The sequence below is a fragment of the Mauremys mutica genome, chromosome 1, assembly GCF_020497125.1.
Source record: "Mauremys mutica isolate MM-2020 ecotype Southern chromosome 1, ASM2049712v1, whole genome shotgun sequence".
Taxonomy (NCBI): domain Eukaryota; kingdom Metazoa; phylum Chordata; order Testudines; family Geoemydidae; genus Mauremys; species Mauremys mutica.
The window spans coordinates 374810801-374835056 of record NC_059072.1 but is presented as its reverse complement, the minus strand read 5'-3'; the positions used below and the strand labels follow the sequence as shown (position 1 = coordinate 374835056).

Sequence of the window (24256 nt, the reverse complement as noted above, 5' to 3'; positions counted from 1 at the left end):
GTACCCAGCCTGTCTGACTCATGAAAGACCTTCCCCGCCCCCAGCCTCTACTTGAACCAAATCTGCATCAGAAGAAAGACCTACGAAAAGCAAAGGAAAGGCCGTGGGAGACACCCAAACCCCTGGGACAAGGGTGACAGGATTAAGGAAACTCCCCTGGCCTCATTTGCATGGAAGATGGGACAAGGAGGCATCTCCACTAGCTACAGAATGGGGAACAGAGATTCCATGGCAAGAACCGCACGGAGATGAAGGGCAGCACTGCAAGATGGGGGATCTCTGCTCCAGATGTCAATGAACCCGCCTGCACACACCCAGCTCAGCAGTTATCAGACCATTTCTAGTAATAAATCCTTGATTGGGATCCAAAATAGCAAAGCTGCCCAAGTGCACTGTGAGCTCCCTCCAAGGAACAGCGCCCAGAGCCAGGAATGATCAGCTCCCGTGGTCTAGCCTGAACAAAACAGCTTCCACCCCACCATCAACCTCAGCCTGGACCAATCTACATGGGAGGTCCACTTCCTAGACACCATGGTGCAAATAAGTGATGGTCACATTAACACCACCCTATACTGAAAACCCACCAACCGCTATGCCTACCTTCATGCCTCCAGCTTTCATCCCGGGCACACCGCACGTTCCATTGTCTACAGCCAAGCACTGAGGTACAACCGCATCTGCTCTAACCCCTCAGACAGAGACCAACACCTACAAAATCTCCACCAAGCATTCTCAAAACTACAATACCCGCACAAGGAAATAAGGAAACAGATCAACAGAACCAGACGTGTACCCAGAAGTCTCCTGCTACAAGACAAACCCAAGAAAGAAACCAACAGAACTCCACTGGCCATCACATACAGTCGCCAGCTAAAACTCCTCCAACGCATCATCAGGGATCTACAACCCATCCTGGACAATGACCCCACACTTTCACAGGCCTTGGGTGGCAGGCCAGTCCTCGCCCACAGACAACCTGCCAACCTGAAGCATATTCTCACCAGTAACTGCACACTGTACCATAGTAACTCTAACTCAGGAGCCAATCCATGCAACAAATCTCAATGCCAACTCTGCCCACATATCTACACCAGCGACACCATCACAGGACCTAACCAGATCAGCCACACCATCACCGGTTCATTCACCTGCACGTCCACCAATGTAATATACGCCATCATATGCCAGCAATGCCCCTCTGCTATGTACATCGGCCAAACTGGACAGTCTCTACGGAAAAGGATAAATGGACACAAATCAGATATTAGGAATGGCAATATACAAAAATCTGTAGGAGAACACTTCAGTCTCCCTGGACACACGATAGCAGATCTAAAGGTAGCCATCCTGTAGCAAAAACACTTCAGGACCAGATTTCAAAGAGAAACTGCTGAGCTTCAGTTCATCTGCAAATCTGACACCATCAGCCAGGATTAAACAAAGACTGTGAATGGCTTGCCAACTACAAAAGCAGTTTTTCCTCCATTGGTTTTCACACCTCAGTTGCTAGAAGAGGGCCTCATCCTCCCTGATTGAACTGACTTCATTATCTCTAGCCTGCTTCTTGCTTGCGTATATATACCTGCTCCTGGATATTTCCACTACATGCATCCGACGAAGTGGGTATTCACCTGGCTTGTGTGATCAGGTATAGTTTTGTAAACCTGACTTCTATAATCAAGATTAAGTTAGATTTAATATTATCACTGTTTGTTTTGTTTGACTCCCCTCTGGTTATTACCTGGAAATAAATAACTTTCATGATTAAGTTGGTTGCTTCTCTCTGTCTCACTCCCTTATGGGTGTTTTTTGGTTTCCTCATTTGCCCTGCAGCAACGGTCCTCGTACCTCAGCTTAAAGATCCCAGCAGCACCCAAAAACCGTGTGGGGTTTGCTCATCAAGTGGGTTACCCAGCAGGACAATTGTAACGTGAAAGTGGGGCTAGGGACGTGCTAGGAGGGTGGCAGCAGTTCTCTGTTGATGTGTGTGTGTGTTCACCTGATTCTGGGGCTGGAAGAGCCCCGCCCTGGGGAACCGAGGTCCTGCAGGGTAGCTCCACTGGGGGACCTTGCAGCAGGAGGAGTGGAGAACACAAGTGACACAAGCAGCACATTGATAGAATTACAGAACACGCCCCCCACCCCTCGAGGAGTAACCCTAATCAATGAGCGTATCCCAAAGTAACAGCACAGAGCCAGGGGCTGGGTGGGCGGCTCCGGGCTCAGGCTGTCGCTGCTCGGGGTGGCTGTTACTGGCTGGTTCCGGGGGGAGATTCCGCCACTCCAGAGGCACTAGGAGGGGTCAGCACCCCCCGGCCAGGGGGCATCTGTACCCTGCTGCAAGCCACCTCACAGGGGTGACACTGGGGCCCAGTCCGGCTGCTCTGGGTTATGAGCCATCTCCTGGTCCCCTGCTGGCCGCTCCCCAAAGCTCCCCAGCCCCAAGGCGTTGGCCTGTGACCGGAGGGCGGCCTGCCAAGACGAGACCTTTGGAGTGGGCGTTCTCCAGCCTCAGAGCTGTGCCGCACAGAGCCCAGTGCCCTGTGGCAGGCAGGTGAGGGGAGCAGGCCCCGGCAGCCCTGGGGCAGGTGGTCACTGGTCCAGAGCAGGCAGGCAGATGCTGCAATGGACCCTGGGGAGGAGACCTCAGGCACTGGGGGAAGGGCCTGGAGATCCAGCGGCCCACCCAGCACCAACCTCCATGCGAGGGCAGCTCTGTGTCCCACCCGTGCCAGGCAGCCCCCAACACCTGGGCAGGAGGGGTCCTGTCTGGATGGGGCAGGCGGTGGCGAGTACCCGGGGACCCCTTTAGATTCCTCATGCAGGCCACAGGGTGGCCCTTTGTCTATGCACCCAGAGCCCCCATGAGTCTTGGGGGGCAATGGATAGGCCCTGCACAGGCACCCCAGCCATGCCCCCGATCCGCCCTCTCTGGGCCCCGGGGGGCAGAGATCAGCCGCAGTGCACGGTGCCCCGGCCACCCCCCAGTCCCTGCCGAGTGCTGGCGGCTGGAAGCAGGGCAGATGCAGAGCCCTGCACAGTGACGGGCGGGGAAGGGGGAGGCACCATGGGGTGGGTGATCCCCTGGGAACCTCCCTCCCCGCCATGATCCAGGGCTCCTAACACCCCTGCAGCCTCGAGGCCGATACACCCCCCAACCCCAGAGATCCTGCCCCATGTACCCCGTCCCCCCGGCCAGCAGCAGGACAGGGGGCAGGTCGAAGGGAAGACACGGGAGGCTGTGAGAGGCAGAGACCCCACCCAGCAGAGGAGTTCTGAGCTGCTGCAGCCTGGGCCACTTGTGGACACTGAGGTTTCCTGGGGGGGCAGGAAGTGTTTGGCGCTCACGTCAGTTGCTATTCCTGGCTCTGCTGGAGAAACCAAACCTGCCCCACCCCCTGCACCGCGGCGGGGGGCTCCCCACAGCACCTCGTATTGGCTCCTGGGGCCCAGGGACGGGGCGTGGCCAACCCCCTCGGGGGATATAGGGCCAGGGAGAGAAGGGGCGACACGACGCGCCTACCTGGGGGGCAAGATGATGGCGGTGCTGCTGCTCCTCTCCCTGCTTGTGGGGCCGACTGGTAGGAGCCGGGGTTGGGGTGGGGGGGGCTTGGAGGGAAAACAATGCCTAAGGTATGGGAGATGAACCCAGGTGTCCAGGGAAGGGGCCCGAGACCCCCAGCCTGAGACGGGGCAGAGGGGTGAGGACAGGCCATTAGCCCCGAGCACCCAGGCTGGGTCCCCACCACAGCCCCTCGTCCGCTAGCTCCCGTCAGCACCCCCTCTGCTTTGATCATCGCAGTCTCCATCACCCCCCTCCTGCCACTCCCCTCTGTTGTCCCTCCCCTCCTGGCTCCTCGCCCCCCCATTCACTCCAGCCTCCCCCTGCGGTTCTCCCCCCCATTGTGTCTCTCTTCCCTATTTCCAGCTCCCCTAGTGTAAAGAGTTGGGGGCTGCAGGTCGGGAGTGAGGGGCACCAACAGACCTGTGAGAGGAGCCCAGGGCTGGGGTAGCAGGGGGCTGCAGTTCAGGACTGAGGGGAACCAGCAGAGCTGGGGGGGAACTTTGGGCTGGGCTGGCAGAGGCTGTGGGTCAGGAGTGAGGGGCACCGGCAGAGCTGGGGGGAGTCCAGGGCTGAGCTAGCAGGGGGCTGTGGGTCAGGGCATTAGCAGAGCTGGGGGGGGGCCTTCATTCTGCCAGTTCTCTCCCTTTCCAGCCCTGGCCCTGCCGGGGGAGCCCCCCGAGTGCCTGCAGGGCCCTGAGTTTTGGTGCCGGGACATGGCCACAGCAGCCCAGTGCGGCCAACTGCAGTTTTGCCTGGAGTACGACTGGAACGAGCTGCCCGAGGTGAGCGAGCTGGTGCCTCCACGGGGCTGGGCGCGGGGACTTCGGTGCCTCCCAGCTGGTACGGGTTGGGGGTGGGACCGGTGGGCACCTGGGGGCTTATTCCCATCCCTCTGAGACCCCAGCGCAGGCTCCTGCCCTTAGGGGGGCCCACGGTACCCCCCTGGGGGGCCCTGATTCCCCCCCTGCCAGCTCCAGAGCCCAAACCCCCACTGCCCCAGGATCCGAGAAGGCGGCCCCTGCGGACAGGTTGACATGTGTTGGGAGGCACTGACCTGGCTGCTGTGTCCCGGCACAGGGCGCTGACGAACGGCACCCCCTGGTGAAGTGCTGGGCGTGCAAAAAAGTCATCAGCAAGCTGAAGAAAATGGTGTCCAACACGCACAACACAGTAAGGACCCCTTGCCGGGCAGTGAGTGTGCCAGGGTGATAGAGTGTGCATGCCAAGGATGGGGGCCAAGAGTGAGTGTGCTAGGGTGGGCATGTGCAAGGGAGCCTGTGAGAGTGGCAGGGCACATGCCAGGTGGCATGGGGGAGTGGGTGAACACGTGCGAGGGAGAGTGCAAGGGTGGGTGGGCATGTCTGAGAGAGTGTGCCAGGGTGGGTGGGAGCGTGCAAGGGTGGATATGTCTGAGTGTGTGATGGCAGGTGGAAGTGTGCAAGGGTGGGTGGGTATGTCTGAGGGAGTGTGCAAGGGTGAGTGGAAGTGTGCGAGGGTGGTGGGTATATCTGCAGGAGTGTGCGAGGGTGGGTGGAAGTGTGAGGGTGGGTGGGTATGTCTGAGGGAGTGTGTGATGGAAGGTGGAAGCGTGTGAGGGCAGGTGGAAGTGTGCGAGAGTGGGTGGGTATGTGTGAAGGAGTGTGCCAGGGTGGGTGGGAGCGTGTGAGGGTGGGTGGGTATGTCTGAGGGAGTGTGCGAGGGTGGGTGAGCATGTGCAAGGGTGGGTGGGAACGTGCGAGGGTGGGTGGGTATGTCTGAGGGAGTGTGCGAGGGTGAGTGGAAGTGTGCGAGGGTGTGGGTATATCTGCAGGAGTGTGCGAGGGTGGGTGGAAGTGTGAGGGTGGGTGGGTATGTCTGAGGGAGTGTGTGATGGCAGGTGGAAGCATGCGAGGGTGGGTGGGAGCGTGCAAGGGGGTGGGTATGTCTGAGGAAGTGTGCGAGGGTGGGTGAGCATGTGCAAGGGCAGGTGGGAACGTGCGAGGGTGGGTGTGCACCAGGCCCCAGCCAGTGCCTTCCCAACGCTCCCTGGCCATCCTCCAGAGCAGCGTGGCAATGGCCATCAAGAAGATCTGCTCCAAGTTCCGCTCCGGCTTCGCAGCCAAGTGCCACCGTGTGGTGGACCGGTACATGCAGCCCATCGAGGACGGGCTGGCCCAGGACCTGGAGCCCCGCGACATCTGCGTCTCCATTAACATGTGCAAGAGCCAGGGCCACCCAGGTGAGGGGGGCTGCCCCTGAGCCCACCGCGCCCGGCAGGGCAGATCCCTGGGGGGCTGGGGCCAGCGCGCTGGGAGCTGGGCAGTGGGCTGGCTCTGTGGGGCCCCTGGCTCCAGGAGGGCAGAGCTGGGGTCTCTCCTGCAGCCTCCCGCCCCCTCCCACCAGGGATCAGGTCTGGGGTACCAAAATCAGGGCGTGTGCCAGGGTCCCACCTCCCCCAGCCTGACCCATGGGTGCCCCTACCTGGGCTGGGAACCCAGCGGGGGAGGGGCTGTACCACTGCTGTCAATGGAGGGGGAGGGGGCTTGCTCCTGAGCCATGGGAGCTGTGGGGTCACCCAGCCCCAGCCCTGCGGCCAGGCTGCTGCCCTCTGGTGCCCACAGCTGGTCACTGGGTCCCTGCTGCCCAGCACCTCCCCCTAAGCTGCTCCCCCATCCTGTCTCCCTGACCCCTGCCTGGCACCAAGCCCCCATGCCAATCTGCTTCCCTGTAACACCCAGCCAGGCTGGAGGGTGACTCCACGTGGCGCCCCCGGGCGATCACCGGGGGAGATGCCTGGCCCACCCTGCGGGGATGGTGCCCAGCCCCAAAGCATCCGAGGGAGCCCCGGGGTCTGTCTGCGCCCAGCAGCCTGGTGCGAGGGTCCCTGGGAGATCCAGCCGGGCTGGGAGGTGCTGCACCCACCTGGCTCCATGCTCCCACAGGCCTGCAGCTGGCTCCCAGCGGGCGGCCAGCCCGGGAGCTGCAGGAGGGGAGGCTGACGGGGGAACCTCGGGCAGGAGACATGGCACGTGCCCCCTGTCTGCCCCTGGGAACGATGGCTCAAGCCCTCTAGGGATCAGGCCCAGCCCCCACAAGCACTGGGGAGGGGAGTCACCACCCGTGGCCCCTTCTCACTGACACGAGGCCACTGCCCCGAGCCGTCACCCCTCGGCCCCCCCATGGCTGCCTGACACCTCCCCCCCGGGCTTTCCCAAGCCCCACCCCGCGCTGCAAAGGGCCCTCGGCTGTGCCCACAACCATCTCCAGCCCGTGAGGGCACTTGAGACCAGGGAGTGCTCAGGGCTGGGCAGCACCACCCGCATCAAAGGAGCCGCTCTGGAGAAAAGCGATTTCACAAGAGTGGCAGCTGGGGAAGTGGGCGCGGTGCCCCCCCCCCCGCAGGAATGTGCTGCCCCCCCCCACAGGGATGGGGGGTCTGGGGGAGCTAAAGGGGCTCAGTGCGGCCACCCCGTGGGCGGATCTCCAGGGCTCTGGCTGGGCCCAGCCTCAGCAGCTAATCTCCTTCCAGGGGGGTGGCAGCACAGATCACCTCCTGGTCTGACCCACAGGCCCTGCTCCGGGCTCCACTCACAGCTGCCGTGCGCCCCCTCTGGGGAGGCACAGACCACATTGGAGTCCCAGCCCTCCTGTGAGGGGCGTGTGGGGCCAGGGCTCTGCCAGCTGCAGCCAGGAGGAAGGGGGCTCAGCCCATCTCTGCAGAACCTCCTGTCCCGCCCCGAGCTCTGCGCACCCACTTCCCACAACCTCTCCCCGGGCCCCATCCCCCTCGCGCCAGACCCCATGGGCAGCACTGGCCCAGTGCATGTCGCTCTCTAGTGGCCGGCCCCTGTCGTGACACCAGCTGGCTGCTTGCTGCGCCCAGAGGGAGTTGCACCCTTAGCTCGGGCGCGAGCGGCTGGGCACTGACGGCCCTGGGTTCGATCCCTGCAGCGGGATGCAGGGTCTGTGGTCCTGGCTATGAGCAGCTGGGGGGCTGGGCCCTGCCTCAAATAACACCCATATTCTCCATGGTCTCCAGGGTGGAAGGTTCCTGGCCTGCCCCAGGCCCCGGCTGCAGAGAGCTCTGCGGATGCCATGGGACCAGGTGAGGACAGGGCCGGGAGGATGGGCCAAAGATGGGGGGCAGAGCGTGACACTGACTAGGTGAAAATGAGGGCAGGGGAAGGGCAGGTGGTGAGGGACTGATGCCGGGGTGATGGGCATGAGGGACAGATCCCTGGGGGGGCAGCACTAGGGGGGAGGGGTAGAGTCACAAGCTCCCTGGGGTTCTGGGGTCGATCAGCCCTGACCAAGGGCTGGGCACTGAGTGAAGCGCAGGGCCTGGGCCTGGGAAGCCCTGGCCGATCTGGGCTCAAGTTTGGGGATTTCTGTGCCCCCTGGGCAGGGACCAGGGGCCCCCAAGGCAGGTCCTGGCCGGGCAGTGGCAGGGCAAAGCTCCCCCGTCCTGCCATGGCCACGGAGTCCAGTCCCAGACCAGCCGCCTTTTCCCCAGCCCAGCCGGGCACCCTGGGGCAGTGTGGAGCTGGGGCCCCTAGTGCTGGCTGGTCCTTCCCCGCCCCCAGAAGGCCGAGGCCTGCCTGGCCCCACAACCCACCCCAGTGCCTGGGCAGCTGAGCCAGCTCCTGGGGGCGCAGGGGACGCCCAGCCCAGGGGAGCATGAGGACCAGCTCTCCTCCCCCCTGCCCAGGGAGCCCTGGAGGAAGGTGCTGGACCCCTGGGATGGGGCACACGTAGCCGGGGAAGGGTCACCCGAGGCCCCAGAGATCGGCTGGGCTCTTGGGGAGAGGGGTGAATCCTAATGGCCCTTCGGTCTGTCCGGCCTGGGTCAGACTCCCCCATTCCCTGCACTGAGTCTGTCTGTCTGTCCCTCACTGGCCTCTCTCTCCTCCTCAGATGCCGCGTGAGCCAGGGCAGAGTGGAGCCCCTGCTGCGCCCAGAGCCCCGGCAGGAGCGGCTGCCCCCAGCTTTGACACCCGCCCGAAAACCAGCCTTTCAATAAAGCTTCTGCCTGCAGCAATTGGGACATGGGCTCCTTTCTGTGCCCCACGGCCTCAGCCTGTGGGTGCAGCTCTCGCCACTCAGCCACCAGGCAAATAACCAGGGGCGGGGGAATGCACAGCAAAGCTCTACTTCTCCTCCTCCCCCTGGGGGCTGCCTTCTGCCCTGGGCTCCCAGGGGCTCTCCCATGCAACGCACTGCGCCCGCCCCATGCCCCCCCCAGCGCTCTATGCCAGCTCAGCCTCCCTGGGCCATCCAGCCCAGCTGAGCGATCCACGGGCGCCCGGACCCCTGCCTGTGTGCAGCCCCTGGGGACGGAGCTGGGCCTCAAGGCGATTCTGTATTGCGGGCTGGGCACAATCTGTGCTGCCCGCTGTCACCCGTCAGGGGCCCCCTCAGGATCGGGAGCAACGCCCCCACCCTCGGCGTGGCCTGGGGCCGTTGGCTGCCAAGAACTGGCCCCCGAGGGCCCTTGTGCCGCCAGGAGAGGCCAAAGCCAACAGCCCGAGCACCTGAGCACACAGCGCCATACCCCTCGGGGGCAATGTCAACACGCCCCGAGCGGGGCAGGTAAGGGCCTGGGCCCCCGTCGGGGGGGGGGGGGGGTGACAGCAGCAGGAGCCCAGGACTCTGTGGCGCCAGCCTGCCCTTCCCGCAGGCCTGGGGGCAGGTGCCCTGGGCCAGTCACCGACTGCCCGGGGGCGCGTCGGGCCAATCGAGGGGCCCAGCGCGGGAGGGGCAGGCTGAATGCGGAGCTGGGGAGGGATTAGAACTTGCCAAACAAGTGACCTCATTTCACTCCCCCCCACAGCAAACAGCCCCCAGCTCTCAGCGAAGGACAAACCGGCAACTCCCCCCGGCCCAGCCTGGCAGTGAATGGGCCACTCAGGGCTGTTTGCTCAGCTGTGCCAGCCTCCGACCGGGCGGGGCTGGATCCTGATCTAGGACCAGGCATCTGGCCCTGCTCGGTCCAACCCCCACTCCCAGTCCAGAGCCCCCCAGCCTCCCTGAGGCCTTGTGCAGCCCGGGGCTCTGACACAGGGAGCCCTACGCCAAGTGGCACAGACACAAGGCACGGGGGCCTGGTCACACGTCCCACATTTGGGGGGATCCCAGGCCTGGGCTCAGCCACAGACTGAGCCCTGAGCGCACTGGCTGGGTCACATGGGCATCAGGCCCCCATCCATCACCACAGACAGAAACCTGAGTGAAACTCCAACCGGCACCTTACAGGGCTGAGCTGTCGGGGGAGCCCAGGGCTGGGTTAGCGAGGGCTGCAGATCGGGGGTGAGGGGCACCGGCAGAGCTGGGGGCGGGGCAGGGCTGGGGTAGCGGGGGCTGCAGATTGGGAGTGAGGGGCACTGGGGCTGGACCTCAGCCAAGTACTTTTGCCTCTTAGCCACTTACTTTGCTAAATTTAATCCAAGCCCCACCCCTGCTCCTCCAGGGGGATCCTGGGCACAGTCCCATTGGCCGGGCCGGGCCCCCCTCACCCAGCATGGCTATAAAAGGGGCGCGGGATGCGGGTGCTCGAATGCTTGAGCTCAGCATGGCCGGGTCCCGGCTCCTTTTGCTCACCCTGCTCTGCGGAGGCTCAGGTAGGAACAGCCACAGGGACTGGGCTGCCGCCCTCCACCCCTACACTGCCTGGGGCTGGGAATCAGCTCCACGGATCCAGCCAGTAGGGTGCATGGCCCCGGGCTGGGAGGGGAGTGATGGGCACACGAGGAGAGCCCCTGATGGGGGCGTCTGCGAGGCAGGGGGACCCCTCACACGGCAAGGGCTGGGAGCAGAGATGTCTGAGCCATGGGGAGTGGGCTGTAGGGGACCCAGCCAGGCCCCTGGGAGAGCGATGAGACGAGACCTCATGCACCTTCCTGCCCCAGGCTGGGGGAGATGGGACACGGCTGGTTCTCCCAGCTCTGCCCTCCAGGCCTGGATCTCCTCCCCAGCGATGGGCGCATGGGGTGGAGGCAGGAGGGGCCCTTCCATGAAATCCTTCGCTCCCCACAATGGGCCAGAGCTGCTCCTTGGACCCAGGGCAGACCCCTGCATCTCCACCCCATGTGCAGCACCAGGGTGCCATCAGGTCGCTGTGGTACTAACCCAGAGCCGGAAGGGCAGCTATAGCCCAGACATGGGAGGGCTCAGCATGTAAGAGTCCAGGGGACAGGACTAGGACTCCTGGGTTCTCTCCTCAGCCCTGGGAGGAGAGTGGGGTCTAGTGGTTAGAGCAGGGGGGACAGGGGCTGGGAGAGAGGACACCTGGGTTCTATCTCAGCTCTGCTGCTCACTCTGGATAGCTTCCCTTTCCTGCGCTGTACCTCAGTTTCCCCATCTGTAAAAGGGGCTAATGCTGCTGGCCCACCTTGGGTAAGCGCTTTGAGATGCAGAGACCTCTAGAAGGGCGGCTCCGGCTGTGGGGAGAGAAACCTCTGGCTGCCAGACCTGGTCCACTGGTTTTGAAGGCGCCTTTCACTGACGTCCCGCAGCCCAGTTGCTGTTCTGTGGCTGGTGTCGGCTTTGCAGGTGTTGACTGGCCAGCTCAGCCACAGGCTCTTTGCTGTCCCAAAATGGAGCATCCCCTTTGGAAACACGTCCTGCCTTTGATGCTGTCGCGTGGGTGGCGAATCCAGCAGAGGCTGGTGGAAGACGTGGCGCCAGAAAGCACGGAGGGAGAGACAGACAGAGGGATGCAGAGAGGGAGAGACAGGGGGACGGAGGGAGCGTTGGACGAAGGACGGCTGCCCCAGCACGGAGGCTGTCTGTCCCTGGTGCCGGCCAGGCCCCAGCTGCGTGTCACTAACCGGGCCTTGGCCTCTTTCGTCCCTAGCCCTGGCCGGGAGCCCGCTGACCCAGCAGGGCTGTGCCGAGGGTCCAACGTTCTGGTGCCGGAGCCTGGCGACGGCTGTGCGGTGCGGTGCGGTGCAGATCTGTGCCCAGGCCGGGTGGAACCAGGCTGCTAAGGCAGGTCTCGTCCGTGCCCCGCAACTTGCTGCGGTCAGGCTGGGTGAGATGTGTGGAGGCCATTCCCTGCCAGCCGGGGGCTGCGGCCAGGCAGAGGCGTGTGCTGTCAGAGCCGCAGATCCCGGGTTCAGGGCCAGCAGGGAGCCTGGCTAGGGGCAGCCAGCGTGTCCCTGAGCCCCGGGGGCTTGGCCCCAGCCCTGTCCAGGGAGCCCTTGGGAGGCCGGCAGAGAGAGAGTTGGGTGGGGCCAGAGCCGGGGTCCCAGGAAGGGGGGTGGCCACAGCTGGCCCTTGGCCTGGGGGGGCTGCAGCTGAGCAGCCCTGGGGCCCCTGCAAGAGCCATGGCTGGGGGGGTGTGGGAGCCGTGAGGCAGGATCTGGGGGGGCTGGTGGCTCAGCCATGAGGCGCAGGGCTGGGGGGTGCCCTGGGCGTACTGGCCCCAGGCCATGCCCTGCTGACGGGTGTTGGGGGAGAAGGAGGAGCAGCTGGGGCCCCACAGAGGGGCCCTGACCCCACTCAGCCCCTGACGTGGTCTCTCCCCCACAGGAGGACATGTGCGCGGATTGCGGGCAAATCATCACCATCCTGACCCGCATGGCCAAGGATTCAGCCTTCAAGGTACTGTGGAGGGCCAGGGCTCCTTTCTGCTAGGCCTGGGGGAGCGGGCGCTGGCTCTGCCCCACTCACACCCCTTCTCCCCACAGGAAGGCATCCAGAAGTACCTGACCCACGAGTGCACCCTGCTGCCCCTGCACACCCTGGTGCCACACTGCCAGAAGGTGGTGGACACGTACTTCACCCTCTTCATCGCCTGCCTGGAGGGGCAGATTGTAAGTGGGACCCGCCTGGCCCCTTCCCCGGGGGGTGGGATCCCTATCACTGCCTGACTTTCAGCGCCCAGCCAATCAGATAACAGGGGGGCGCTGCTGCCCTCGCACGATGGCACCACGCCAGGAAATAAAGCCACCCCCACGGGCTAGCAGCCCAAAGGAGCACCAGCCACACCGCTGGGACATGGGCTGGTGGGGAAATTGAGGCACAGAGGGAGAGGGGGACTTACCCGGGGTCCCAGTGAGTCAGGGACACAGGCTGGGACTAGAACCCAGGAGTCCCAGCCCTGTCTGCTCTACCCCACTAGACCCTACTCCACAGCCTAGGCCAGACCTGCTGCCCTGTCCCTTGCTGGACCCACCAGGCACCCGAGCCTGCCCTGGGCTCGCTGGCAGACGCTGTGCCAAGGGGACGGTGACCCAACCCACTGAGCCCCAGTCTTGCTCTGCCGGTGCCCGTGGGCACAAGGGCTGGGCAGTGCTGGCTGGTCACCCCACGTCACGATGGGCTGGGGTCACTCTGTCGTGCAGGGGTCTCTCCTCCGGCTAGTCCGGCCTGGCACACAGGAGAGCAGAACTGGGGCAGATCGGATCAGAACCGGCCCACAGCTGAACTGGGCGGTTCCAGCAGGGGGCGCAGGCAGTGACACTCCACAGCCAAGGGGTCCCCAGCCCCCTGCACCACTGGGATCCGCCCCTCCAGAGGAATTCCCAGCCCCAGGGGTCGGGCCAGTGTCAGAACTCAGGGGGCTCTGCTCCCATCCTGGGGCCCCTGGGCATTGCTCCCCATTGTGTCACTCGCGGATCCCAGGGCACAAACCCACATCCCCCCTCCGCTCCCCCTGTGTCACTGACCAGTGCTCTGCCCCTCAGAAACCCACCTCCATCTGCGGCAGCCTGGGCCTGTGCCCCACGGACCCGTCGCAGGACCAGAGCCAGGACAAGTGTGTTCTCCAGCTGCTGCAAGGTCTCCACCTGTATCTTCCCGATGGTCAGACCCAGGTACAGGCACCTTCACCCCTCTGGGCCCGATCCTGATGCCATGTGGGGTTCCTCTACCTACTTCAGCAGGGCTGATGTGCTGAATTCTGGGGGCTGCTCCCCCATACAGAGGGCCAGCACCAGGCCTAGGTGCCCATACGTCCCCCCGTGCCCTGGGTGCCCCATGACACCACACAGCCTGATAATGAGCCCATCCCTGCACCATGGAATCAGGGTCCTGGATCCCACCTTCACTGACAACCCTGATGACTGACAAGGAAACCCCCCTGGAGCAGTCTGGCTGCCTGAGTCTGCTGAGAGCCTGAGCCCATCACTCTGAGGGGCAGCAGGGAAGCTACCTAGCCTTGAGCTCATAGAGCTGGGTCCTTTAGCTCAAGCAGAGGCTCGAGTTCAATGCCTGCCCTGGGGCATGTGACGGGGGTTCCGGGGAGCCACACTGAAGTTATTCAATTAGGGTGAAGTGCAAAGAATGGGGCAGACGATCCCCAAAGCTGAGGGATATTCCAATACTTAGATTTACCAGCCAGCCCAAAACAGCTTCTGTAATACCTCACTGATTACCCAGCAGCCAGCAACACAGTTCCCTTAAAGCAACCCAACCTCAGGCCTCCGCCCAGACACCCAAGTCAAATATGATGAGCATTACTGAAAAGCTTATTCATCATATAAGAAAGTTCTACCAATCCCAAAGGATCGGACACATTACCTCCCAGGTTAATGAATATTCCAGATCTTACCCAAATACATGCTACAGCCAATTCTTATCAACTAAACTAAACTTTATTTAAAAAGAAAAGAGATGATTGGTTAAAAGATCAATATACATACAGAGATGAGAACGGTTCTGAGATCAGATTCATAGCAGAGATGGGGAGCTTTGGAGTTCTCTGAATTAGTCCAGAGGTTATAGTCCAATGTCCATATTCAGGGTGATCCAGGCGGGACTGGAGAGCGCAGTCTTATGACTTAAGCTTCCCCGGCATGAAGCATCCAGCAGATCTGAGATCAAAAGGATCCAGACCCAAAGGAGTTTTATACAGTTCCAGGCCTTCTCTTGACAGCTCGGAGTCCTTAGGTAAACAATAGACAATCATGGAGACTTGAAAGTAGACCTATTTCCTAAGCAGCACCGGTAATTAGCTACACTGATTAACATAAGGCAATGTATCCATTAGGCAGTTTATCACAGACTTTAAAGAGACATCTAGACAATGACATTATTTCACCCAAGATTCATCTAAACGTTAATATTCCCTTTTGATCTCTGAATCAATAGCTCTAATGACAGACAGGAACTGTCTGTTTACATGGCTAACATTTAACAAGATATGAGTACACACATACAGTTAGTATCACCTCTAATTCGCTAACAATACAGGGTTGCATTTCAAAGTTCTGGCCTATCTAACATGGAATGGCCCTAATTACCATTCGCATACTTTTCAAACATGTCTCTAAAGGTTAAATTTGGGTCATTTATCCTGCAGGAGGCTTAACCCTTTCTGGCTATGCGTTACACCCCCAATGTGAGATTGGTGTAGACAGGAGTATTTGAAGCTCCTGGAGACACCTAAAGGACCTCCCAATATTGATATGAGCTGTGTTTATATTGAATCCTTTCTAAGGCCAAATTAGTGATGCATCCTTTGGCCCAAGTTGACAACTTAGTCCATATTCTGTCAAACACTCTAGTGATTTCAGGATTGAGCCTATGTGTTAACTTAACATAGACATCAATGTTTTTCAGAGAGCACGTACTTTGACATTTAGCCATGAAGGTGGTGAGGTGTTGTACCTCAGTTTCCCTTTTTGCACAGCAGTGCAAGCTTGTAATGGTTTTTCTGCTGTGGAAAGTTTTAGAATTGTGTATAGGCATTAGCTGTGAAACCTCAACATTATTAGGCTTTCTAATACAAAGTGTGTTCTTATTGACCCAAACAGCATAATCATAAGGATTTCTATTACACAGTATGTTTTCATGTACCACTCTTAACATGTTTGAGGATTTTCCCCATAAGTCATACACATTAGACATTTTTACAGGTTTTGGCATCAGCCGTGAGAACTAGTTACAAGAATTAACATTAGCATTAATATTAACATCAAATCTGTCACAAGTGCACAATCACAATGTGACGGTGCTGCCTGTAGGAGCCAGCTGAGGTTACTCAATCAGGGTGAACTGCAAACCAAATGGGGCAGACAAACCCCAAACGCTGGTGGTTATTCCAATACTTAGATTTACCAACCAGAACAAAACAGCTTCTATAGTACCTCACTGGTTACTCAGAAGTCCAAACCACACAGTTCCCTTAAAGTGCCCAGCCTCAGGCCTCAATCCAGACACACCTGTCAGATATGATGGTGATTCCTGAAAATCTTATCTCATCATATAAAAGAAAAGGTTCTTCCAATCCCAAAGGATCAGCCACATACCCAGGTCCAATTACAACTTAGATCTTACCCAAAATACACACTATTAGCCAATTCTTATTAACCAAGCTAAAATTTATTAAAAAAGAAAAGAGAGACGTGTTGGTTAAAAGATCAATATACATACAGACTTGAATTCAATTCTTGATGTTCAGATGCATAGTAGAGGTGAGCTTGTAGTTGCCAAAAGTCCTTTTAGAAATAGTCCAGAGGTTATAGTCCAATGTCCATATTCAGGGTGGCTCCAGTCAATGACTGGGGATCTCAATCCTTATGGCTTAAGGTTTCCCCCTCTTGAAACCCAAAGCAGATCTGAGATCAAGTAGGATCACGTCCCAGGCTTCTTATACATTTCCAGCAGCCTTTCGGCCTGAGAAAACAATAGGCTTAACTCCTTCTCCCAAACAGCCTGGCAATTAGTACAAGGTAATTTATCCATCAAACAGTTCAGATACAGGTTACCACAACCTTCAAAGAGACACATAGACAATAATACTATTTTCCTTAAGTGTCTTCCTACATGTTAATATTCCTTTTTTGATCTTTGAATTAAAGTTATAGCAATAGACAAGACTTGTTTGCTCATATCACAAGCCCTGAACAAACATCTACCCTTGATCTCTAACAATGCAGACTTGCATTTCAAAGCTCTGTTCATTTACAGATCTTCCTAACCACTTCTTAAGGTTCACCCATGGGTCAGGTCAGTCGGTGAGTTAATTAACTCTTTCTGGCCCTGTCATCTTTCAATGAGATATTATAATATACTCATAACGTCACACACAATCACAATAGTTTTTGTCATGCCAAATCTTTTGGTTAGCTACCTTTGTAGAGTTCCCTTTACCTCAGGGTTTTCTTAACATAGACTTTTAGTTTAACCACATCCTCGGGGCTTCGGTATTTTAGAGATGAGTGAGGCAAGTCTGTTAGGGCGTTTGCCTTTCAAGGGGCAACTTGCCTTCCTTCTTTTCCCTTTGTAGAGGGTTGAAATTTGAGCTTTCTGGTACACCGTAATCTGTGGGATCCCCAGCTATGTGCTTATTGCCAGCCACTGTGGGCAGCTTTGTTCCCCTCTTGTGAGCTAGGGCATTTGCATGGACAACATGCCTTAAAGAGACACAACCATTTTCTAGCATCATGTCCGAACTACAGTTCTCCTGCTTTTCAGCTACCGATTTCTGCATCCACAAGGCATCAGATGCATCAGAGCTTACTAAGCAATCACCTGACATATCCAAAGTGTCTATAGGACTATTTACGAGGCTGCTCTGCTGTGTAATGCCAGGAATCCAGCCTCCCTTTTGAACCTGAGACACAAACTGTTCACTTCCAATTTCAATTCATGAAGCCTCCTTTAAGCTAGCTCCACTGGATTTTTCCAAAGCAAAGTCAGTGGATTCATTTTTATTTGAAAGACTCTGGCCTTAGGCACCAACACACTTTTCTTAGTAGAGAAACTGTTTACTACCAACACTGGCCCATTAAGAGACAATGGTTCATTAAGAGTCAAAGGGAGCAATTCTTTTTCACCCCCACTAGGACAGCTACTGACTTCTCACAGACTTCAAAGACTTCACCCAGAAATCCCTTCCCTTCTGCAATACCATACTCTGCAACAGCTTGCTTTAGCTATGTTCAGAATCGACTTGGGCACAATGGACAATTTAACAAACTCCTTCTAAGCGTCACTCAAATCCAGAACTACCTCTGGGACATCAGGGAAATTTTCACACAACTTCCTCTCAGGCAAGGTGCTAGACTCCGTATTCGAAAGATTAGAGACATTCTCTTCCACTTTGCAGGTCTCCTGGCTGACAACACACACAAGCTTGGGGGCCATTCCCGCCTTGTCACGAGTTTCCACACTGTCAGTGGGTAACAGTCAAATCACCTCCGTGCTTTCCTTGTGCCCTGGCTATATCACCCTGATCAGACAAGGTTGTCATATCTTTACTCAGCAACACACTAGGATCGCCTGGCCCCTGGGAACTAGCTCTGACATTAACCGGATGTGACCTAGTTACAATGTTGTTCTCCCCAGCAGACACAGACTTAGGAACGTTTCCTTCCTGGGCTTCAGTTGTGTCCAGAATCAATTCCGAGACAACTGATACATTTTCACCCATCATAGGCTGACAGGCTTCTTCCATCTGCTCCACAGACAAAGAACTAGAGACAAATTATTTTGTAGCAGACACACTGCTATTCTCCCAGCAATTGTGTCAGGCTCTCTGCAGCTCCAGGCAGCCATAGCAACCTCCTAAACATCTCTGGCATCCAGCCACCAGAGAGGACAGCGCCACCCAGTGTCCAGGTGGGGGACTCTGCCCCACCCATGGAGCTTGCTACAAGATCCATCCAGCCCACATCCCCACAGGAGCTACCCCCTGGGCTGCCACACCCCAAGCAGGTCCGCAGTGGTGGTGGGGATCAAACCGGGGTTGCCCAGATCCAGAACAGTGAGCATCATGTTATGTGTAAGGCAGCCAAGGTCCCGTCCCCTCAGGCCATGTGTGGCTGGAGACAGGCTGGCTTGAAGGGCTCCCTGGCTTGGCTGTGGGAGTGAAGCTCAAGGGCGCAGGTGGAGCCCCACTCTCTGGCTGGTTGCCTGTCACTGCCAGGCCGGCCCCCAGCTGCCGGAGCTGACCCCGTTCTCTTTTCCCAAGGGAGGCCACAGCAAGGACCTGCCGTTCCCGCTCCCGCTGTGCTGGATGTGCCGCTCCTTCGTCGGCCGGATAGAATCCACCATCCCCAAGGTGCTGCGCCCACCTTCCCCCCTGCCCCCGGGGCATCGCGGGAGGGACCCCAGAGCTGGCCACCGGTCCAGCCCCGCCCAGGCTGGCAGCAAATGGGAGGCTATGAAATGAGCTAGGCAGGTCTCAGCTCAGCCAGCGCTGGCTGGTACAGGTGCTGGCAGCCCACAGCTCCCAGGGCAGGGCGTGGGGGACGCTCGCTCTGCCACGTGGGAAATGCCTGAGGAAACTAAAGTGCGTTTTAGCTCTGAACAAATGACGTGGGGAGCAGCCCTGCTCGCTCCATGGTTCCCATGGGTCCCCCTGCCACTCCGGCGCAGCTCCGGGAGAGCTGGACCCTCCCCGTGCTGGGCATGAGGTGCCGTCAGTCACCTTCAGGGGTGGGGCTGCACACCTGGGCCCTAGGGCAGGATGGGGCTGGCAGAACCGAGAGCGACTGGAATTCGAAGCCTGGCTTGGCTGGCCGAGCCGAGGAGGAGCAGCAGGGGCTGGCAATGGGCAATGCCCCGGGGACAATAACCTCAGGTGCCCTTGAATTGGAGAGGAGGGAGCAGGAATCAGGACCTGTGGGAAATGCTCATAGTTCAGCCTTTGTTTTGCTCCCAAGTTGGGACAAAAAAATCAAAGAGTTTTTATGGGACAAAAAGCTCCAAACATGTTTCATTGGAGTCGGTTCAACATTGACACCAAACTGCATCTTCCCAGGGTGCCACGGTGCCTCATGTCCCCTGCCCGCGCTCTCCCCTAGGGGCCGGACTCACTAGCCAAACTACATCTCCCATGATGCACCACATGGCTTGGTTAGAGGGCACACCATGGTGCATCATGGGAGATGTAATCCAAGTAGGGGAGAACACCAATGCTCATGAGGCACCACAGGCAGATGCACAGGCATAGCTGGAGACACACCGGGCTGCTAAACCAACTTTCCCCTGCCTGCTCCCCCAGGCTGGCTTCAGCTCCTAGCCCAGCCGATCCCTCTCCTCCACCCGGGGCAGCCTCCGCTTTAAGTCTCACCCCCTCGAGAGCTGACACAAAACCAAACCCTTGTTTGGTTTTTCGGGTGGAAAATTTCAATGGTTTGTAGAAACTGCATTTTTGGATGGAAACTAATTTCAGTGGAGATTTCTCAGTCAGCTCGAAGGAGACTTTAGGCCCCCAGACTGTGAGCCTGGAACTGCCAAGGCCCCTGTGGCAATTGCTCTGCGGCAGAGAGGTTCTGCTCCTCCCAGAACTGCAATGCCCAGGGTAACTCTGAGCTATCAGCCCTAGTGCCCAGGTTACGGTTCATCTCAGCTGTTTACATGGTGCCAGGCATCTTTGCTCGGGGCCTCTGGCACCACACTGCAGAGAAACGCCTGTGCAGCCTAAATTGCCTCCTGCAGTGGCAGCTGCAGCTGGCATCTGTGCCCAGTGGGCACAGAGCAGTGCAGTGGGGCAGACCCACCCCGAGGGTGACATGAGTAGTCAAATAATGCCTTTTCCATCCAAAAAGAAATGGAATTTTCCAGATTTTTTTTATGAAAAACCACCATTTTCAGTAAAAAAAAAATGGGTAAAAATCTTTGGGTTTTGGTCAAAGTTCTTTGGCTTTTAAAAACGGAGGCATTTGATCTAGCCCTTGAAATCTGATCTCAGAATCATTTTAACTTTTTTTTTCTTTAAATCAGGGAGTTTTTCCATCCACATTTTGAAAAAAATGGCAGGAAAAACCTGGAATTTTCCAAAATGTCCAGCAAAAAATAATGAGTTTTCTTAGGACCTTGCTGCAGCCACTCCTGCAACGGGAGCTGGCCGGGGGGAAGGAGGGGACCTGCCCACCCGCTAGGGGGGCCAGAGGTGAGAGAGTCCGGGTGGGGCACTGACTCAGGCTGTCTGACTTTCCCCAAGGGGGCCATCGCCAAGTCCATGTCACAGCTCTGCCATCTCCTGCCGGGCACCATCGGTGGCATGTGCCAGTGCCTGATGGAGAAATACACCACCACCGTGCTGGACCTGATCCTAGACAAGCTGGGCCCACGGCTGATCTGCGGGATGCTCCTCATGTGCACCACGGGGGAGAACTGCGGCCCGGGTGAGTCCTGGCCCTGCTCTGCTAGTCCTGGGCTTGGGGGCTGGAGCGTCTACATTGCATTTTAACCCTAGGTTAAGGATTTTCTGACCTGTGCTTGAACCTGAGGCTCTGGCGTCCACACTGCAGTGTGCAGACCCACCAGCTTAACTCGAGCTCGGATCTGCCAGCCCTGCAGGGACCTGGGGTCTGGCCCTGGGTTAGCACAACTGCAGTGTAGATGCAAGGGGTGTTAGGCTTGAGCCCAAGTTCAAGCCAGGGGCTTACAGTGCAGCGTAGACACACTAGAGAGCAGGGTGTTGGCCCTTCAACGGCAATTCCCTGGCCCAGTACTAGGCTGTCATGGCTGCAGCCCAGAACTGAGGCATTCTAGGGCTCCTAGTCTGGAGCAATGCTCGGAGGTGGAGCCTGGGGCACCAAGGCATGCTGGGATGGGGCAAGGCTTAAATAAGCTGCATTTTAATGCTGTCCTGGCCAGGCTGCCTTGGTCCTGGGCTTTGATGACCCCCGGGGGTAGGACCAGGGCACTGGGTGGAGACGTTCCCTGGGGCTCATGTGTATTTCATGCCAGCCCCCAGCTGCTGCTACGCTGCCCCCAGTCTTTGTGCCTCTCATGTTACTCCTTGTCCCCCCTGCAGACCCACCCCTGGTGCCGCTCCTTGCCCAGAGCGCCGAGTGCCAGGCCTGCGTTGCTGTCCTGGGCCTGGCGAAGTCGGCCGTGCAGGGGAACAGCACTGTGGCAGACGTGGAGGTGGCTCTGCTCAGGGCCTGCAGTGGTGCCCACCTGGGCTGGCAGGAGGTGGGTGCCCAGGCCGCTGGCAGTGACACAGGAGCGATGAGGCCAAGGGGCCTCCCCAGATGGCTCCTAGTTCCCAGCTCCCAGGGTCCCATTCCCATGGATGTGGCTGTCGGTGCCGGGGGATGTGACGTGATGGGTGGGGTTCCTGGCAGGCAGAACGGGGCTGGAGGATCTACATGAGGGGCTCTCTGTGAAGGTGGGGTCCCTGCTGTGCTAGTGTCTGAGCTCCCGGCCCTTGGAGCCATGCCCCATGGGGTCTCTCTGCAAGAGAGGGACCCTCACAGGTGAAGCCAGCCATGCCCCTGAAATCTGCAAGGAGCACTCAGGGGGCAGGAGGGCATCAGTGGGGAGGGGGTTGGGGCTCCACAGACAGACAGACGACCCGGGGGAGACACTAACCTGCCTCCTTCCTCCCCAGTGCAAGAGCTTCATGGAGCAGCACTGGCCCCAGCTGCTGACCTTGCTGCCAAAGGCCTGGGACCCCCAGAGCACGTGCCAGGTAAGAGGAGCCGCAAACACCCCTTCCCCAGCCAGGGATCCAGGCCACTTGCCCCAGCCAGGTGGCACCAGGACCTGAAAGGAAAATCCTGAGAGACTCTCTCAGCTACTGTGGCTCCCAGCCGGGCTCCCTCCATCACCGCTCAGAGGGGAGCTGGCCTGACCTGCCCGAGGCTGACGGGCCTTGTGCTTTCTCTGCCACCCGCACACAGGAACTGGGCGCGTGTGAGGCTGGGACGGGCCCTGCTCCTGGACCCGAGGGCTGCATGCTGGGACCAGCCTACTGGTGCTCCAGCCTGGAGACTGCCAAGCAGTGCCAGGTGAGTACTGTGCCGGGGGGGGGGGGGGGGGAAGAGGCACACAGGCAAGGGACCAGCCAATGTGCACACAGCTTTGCCTCCCCTCACTCCCCTGGGAGGCCCCTTTCCACCCCACCTCCCCCATTCCAGGTAGGAGGGGGGACACAAGACCTGCTCCAGGTCCATGGGGGCCCCTTTCCCAGCATCACTGGGGCCCAAATTCCTCCTGCCTGTGCAGGTCACCCCAGCTGGAGCCAGGCTGGGGCCACGTGGGGGCAGAAGCTGGAGGGGACCCTGTCTGGCTCTAACATCTCCTCTCCCCGTTCCCTTCCAGGCCGTGCAGCACTGCCAGGCCCACGGCTGGGCATAGCTGGAGACACACCAGGCTGCTGAGCCAACACTCCCCTGCCTGCAGCCAGCCCAGCCCCTCCCTCTCCTCCACCCAGGCAGCCTCCACTTTCAATCTCACCCCCTCGAGAGTGATTTCCTCCCCTCTGCCCCCGCCCCCCCAGCCTTGGCTACCCACTCAGTGCTGCTGGCCTGTGCCTGTGCTCTGCCCCAGGGCATGTGGCACCAGGGGTAATGCCTGCGGCTCCAGCACTGCTGGGATAGTCCTTGGGCAGGACCATGGTGGCTTACAGAGATTGCATGTGGCCTCCTCGCTGGGGAGATGCCTGCCTTTGGAACTGGTCAGCTGGGGCCAGTGCGAACTGCTGGGCCGAGATTCCTGTGCCGAACCGCAGCTGTCGTCACACGTCCAAGGCCCCTGGCTATGCTACAGCTAGAACTGCCAGGCCAGGCCAACCCCAACGGGCAGCTCCCGCATGTGCCTATAAAGAGGGTCCAAGGCAGCATTTGGCACGTGCTGCATCTCCCAGGCAGCCGTGGCCTGAAACCCAGCTGAGATCCAGCTCCATGCTGGGACCCCGTTTGCAAGGTGAACTGCACCGTAGACAGGAGGTGAGAGAGAACTGGCCAAGCTCCTGTTCCTCCTGGGCCAGCTGCTGAGTGCTCCTCAGAAAGGGGGAGCTTACACACCCACTGCCCACTTACAACTCCCACTGCCAGCAACGCCAACCCGACTGTGCCCTTCACAGGCCCCCCTGCGAGGGGCGTGGCTGCTGCAGGGAGGACCCCCCCACCCCCCGAGGGGCTAGCCAGATCCCATCCTGTGCTGGGAGCATGACAGTATTTCACACACCTGGAGGAAGCAAATTCTAACTGCTTTGCTCCTGCACCCCTGGGCCAGCAAGGCGCCCGCATGCGATGCGGCCACCTCCTCCCCTCCCCTTCCCTTGCAAAGGGAGCAGCCTTCGAGGGATGTAGCCTCTGCAAAAATTTGGCTCCAAGATTTTGAACATCACATCCATGGGCTGAGGCGGGGGGGAGGTGGAGTTAAGACACAACACACACTATTCCCTGCCCCAGTGACACTTAGAGTCTGCTGCCCTGCTGGCCGCAGGGCGTTGGGGCAGAGGGGAGCTGTGGGGCTGACGGTGCTGTCTAGTGTACAAGAGAAGGGTCTCACGGCAGCTGAGTCACAGTGAGAACCACACGCTGGCTTGGCTCCCACATCAGAAGACGTGCTTCTCCCCCCCAAGTTGCGAGCTTCGCCGCAGCGATAAAGCCACAGCAGCCTCTGCACACCGACGGCACATCTGAAATCCCCCCTGCCTACAATGTTCAGCTGCTTCAGGAAACACCCCCTCCCCCCGAGGGTCAGCCCCCCTGCTCCCCCTCGCTTGGTGTAGCGGGTGAAGGCTCCGGCTTGCTGTATGGAGAAATGTACCTGACAAATAAAGCTTTGGATTCACACTGTGACTGGCCAGGGTGAGATTACAGCCCTTCACATCCCCTCCAGCCCCTTTCCAGTTCCATCTTCACTCTCTTTACTACCCCACATTGACTGGGGTTTTTAACATCCTTCCCGGGGCAGTGGTGGTAGCCGGGGCCACTCCAGGCACCTCCATCCCTCTCTGGCGTTGGCTACTGCTTCCAGTCGCTCTGTGGGACTGCGCGTCCCCAGCCTGCCCTCCCGCAA

The 24256-nt window shown here is 59.0% G+C and overlaps 2 protein-coding genes across 2 annotated transcripts; both read left to right on the top strand.

Annotated features, from left to right (window-relative positions):
* The first annotated feature begins 3336 nt into the window (after positions 1 to 3336).
* LOC123366737 (prosaposin-like) lies at positions 3337 to 8581 on the top strand. The gene is made up of 7 exons (XM_045010415.1): positions 3337 to 3581; positions 4217 to 4347; positions 4643 to 4735; positions 5606 to 5783; positions 7584 to 7649; positions 8459 to 8483; positions 8514 to 8581. Exons 1-6 carry the CDS (start codon positions 3536 to 3538, stop codon positions 8467 to 8469), a joined length of 525 nt encoding a protein of 174 aa, XP_044866350.1. The 5' UTR covers positions 3337 to 3535; the 3' UTR covers positions 8470 to 8483; positions 8514 to 8581.
* A 526-nt stretch (positions 8582 to 9107) lies between these two features.
* Positions 9108 to 23878, top strand: LOC123363391 (pulmonary surfactant-associated protein B-like). The gene is made up of 11 exons (XM_045004316.1): positions 9108 to 9133; positions 11200 to 11530; positions 12074 to 12145; positions 12232 to 12357; positions 13231 to 13359; positions 18462 to 18551; positions 20439 to 20622; positions 21258 to 21418; positions 21837 to 21917; positions 22129 to 22236; positions 22550 to 23878. Exons 1-11 carry the CDS (start codon positions 9108 to 9110, stop codon positions 22583 to 22585), a joined length of 1344 nt encoding a protein of 447 aa, XP_044860251.1. The 3' UTR covers positions 22586 to 23878.
* Positions 23879 to 24256: the final 378 nt, after the last annotated feature.

Excerpts from the sequence above, each read along its gene's own strand:
- LOC123366737 (XM_045010415.1), top strand. The coding sequence starts at position 3,536 with ATGATGGCGGTGCTGCTGCTCCTCTCCCTGCTTGTGGGGCCGACTG. Across the intron at positions 4,736-5,605 it reads TGTCCAACACGCACAACACA|AGCAGCGTGGCAATGGCCAT; the intron begins GTAAGGACCCCT and ends GCCATCCTCCAG. Across the intron at positions 5,784-7,583 it reads CAAGAGCCAGGGCCACCCAG|GGTGGAAGGTTCCTGGCCTG; the intron begins GTGAGGGGGGCT and ends CATGGTCTCCAG.
- LOC123363391 (XM_045004316.1), top strand. The coding sequence starts at position 9,108 with ATGTCAACACGCCCCGAGCGGGGCAG. Across the intron at positions 9,134-11,199 it reads ACACGCCCCGAGCGGGGCAG|CAGAGGCTGGTGGAAGACGT; the intron begins GTAAGGGCCTGG and ends TGGCGAATCCAG. Across the intron at positions 12,358-13,230 it reads CCTGCCTGGAGGGGCAGATT|AAACCCACCTCCATCTGCGG; the intron begins GTAAGTGGGACC and ends TCTGCCCCTCAG.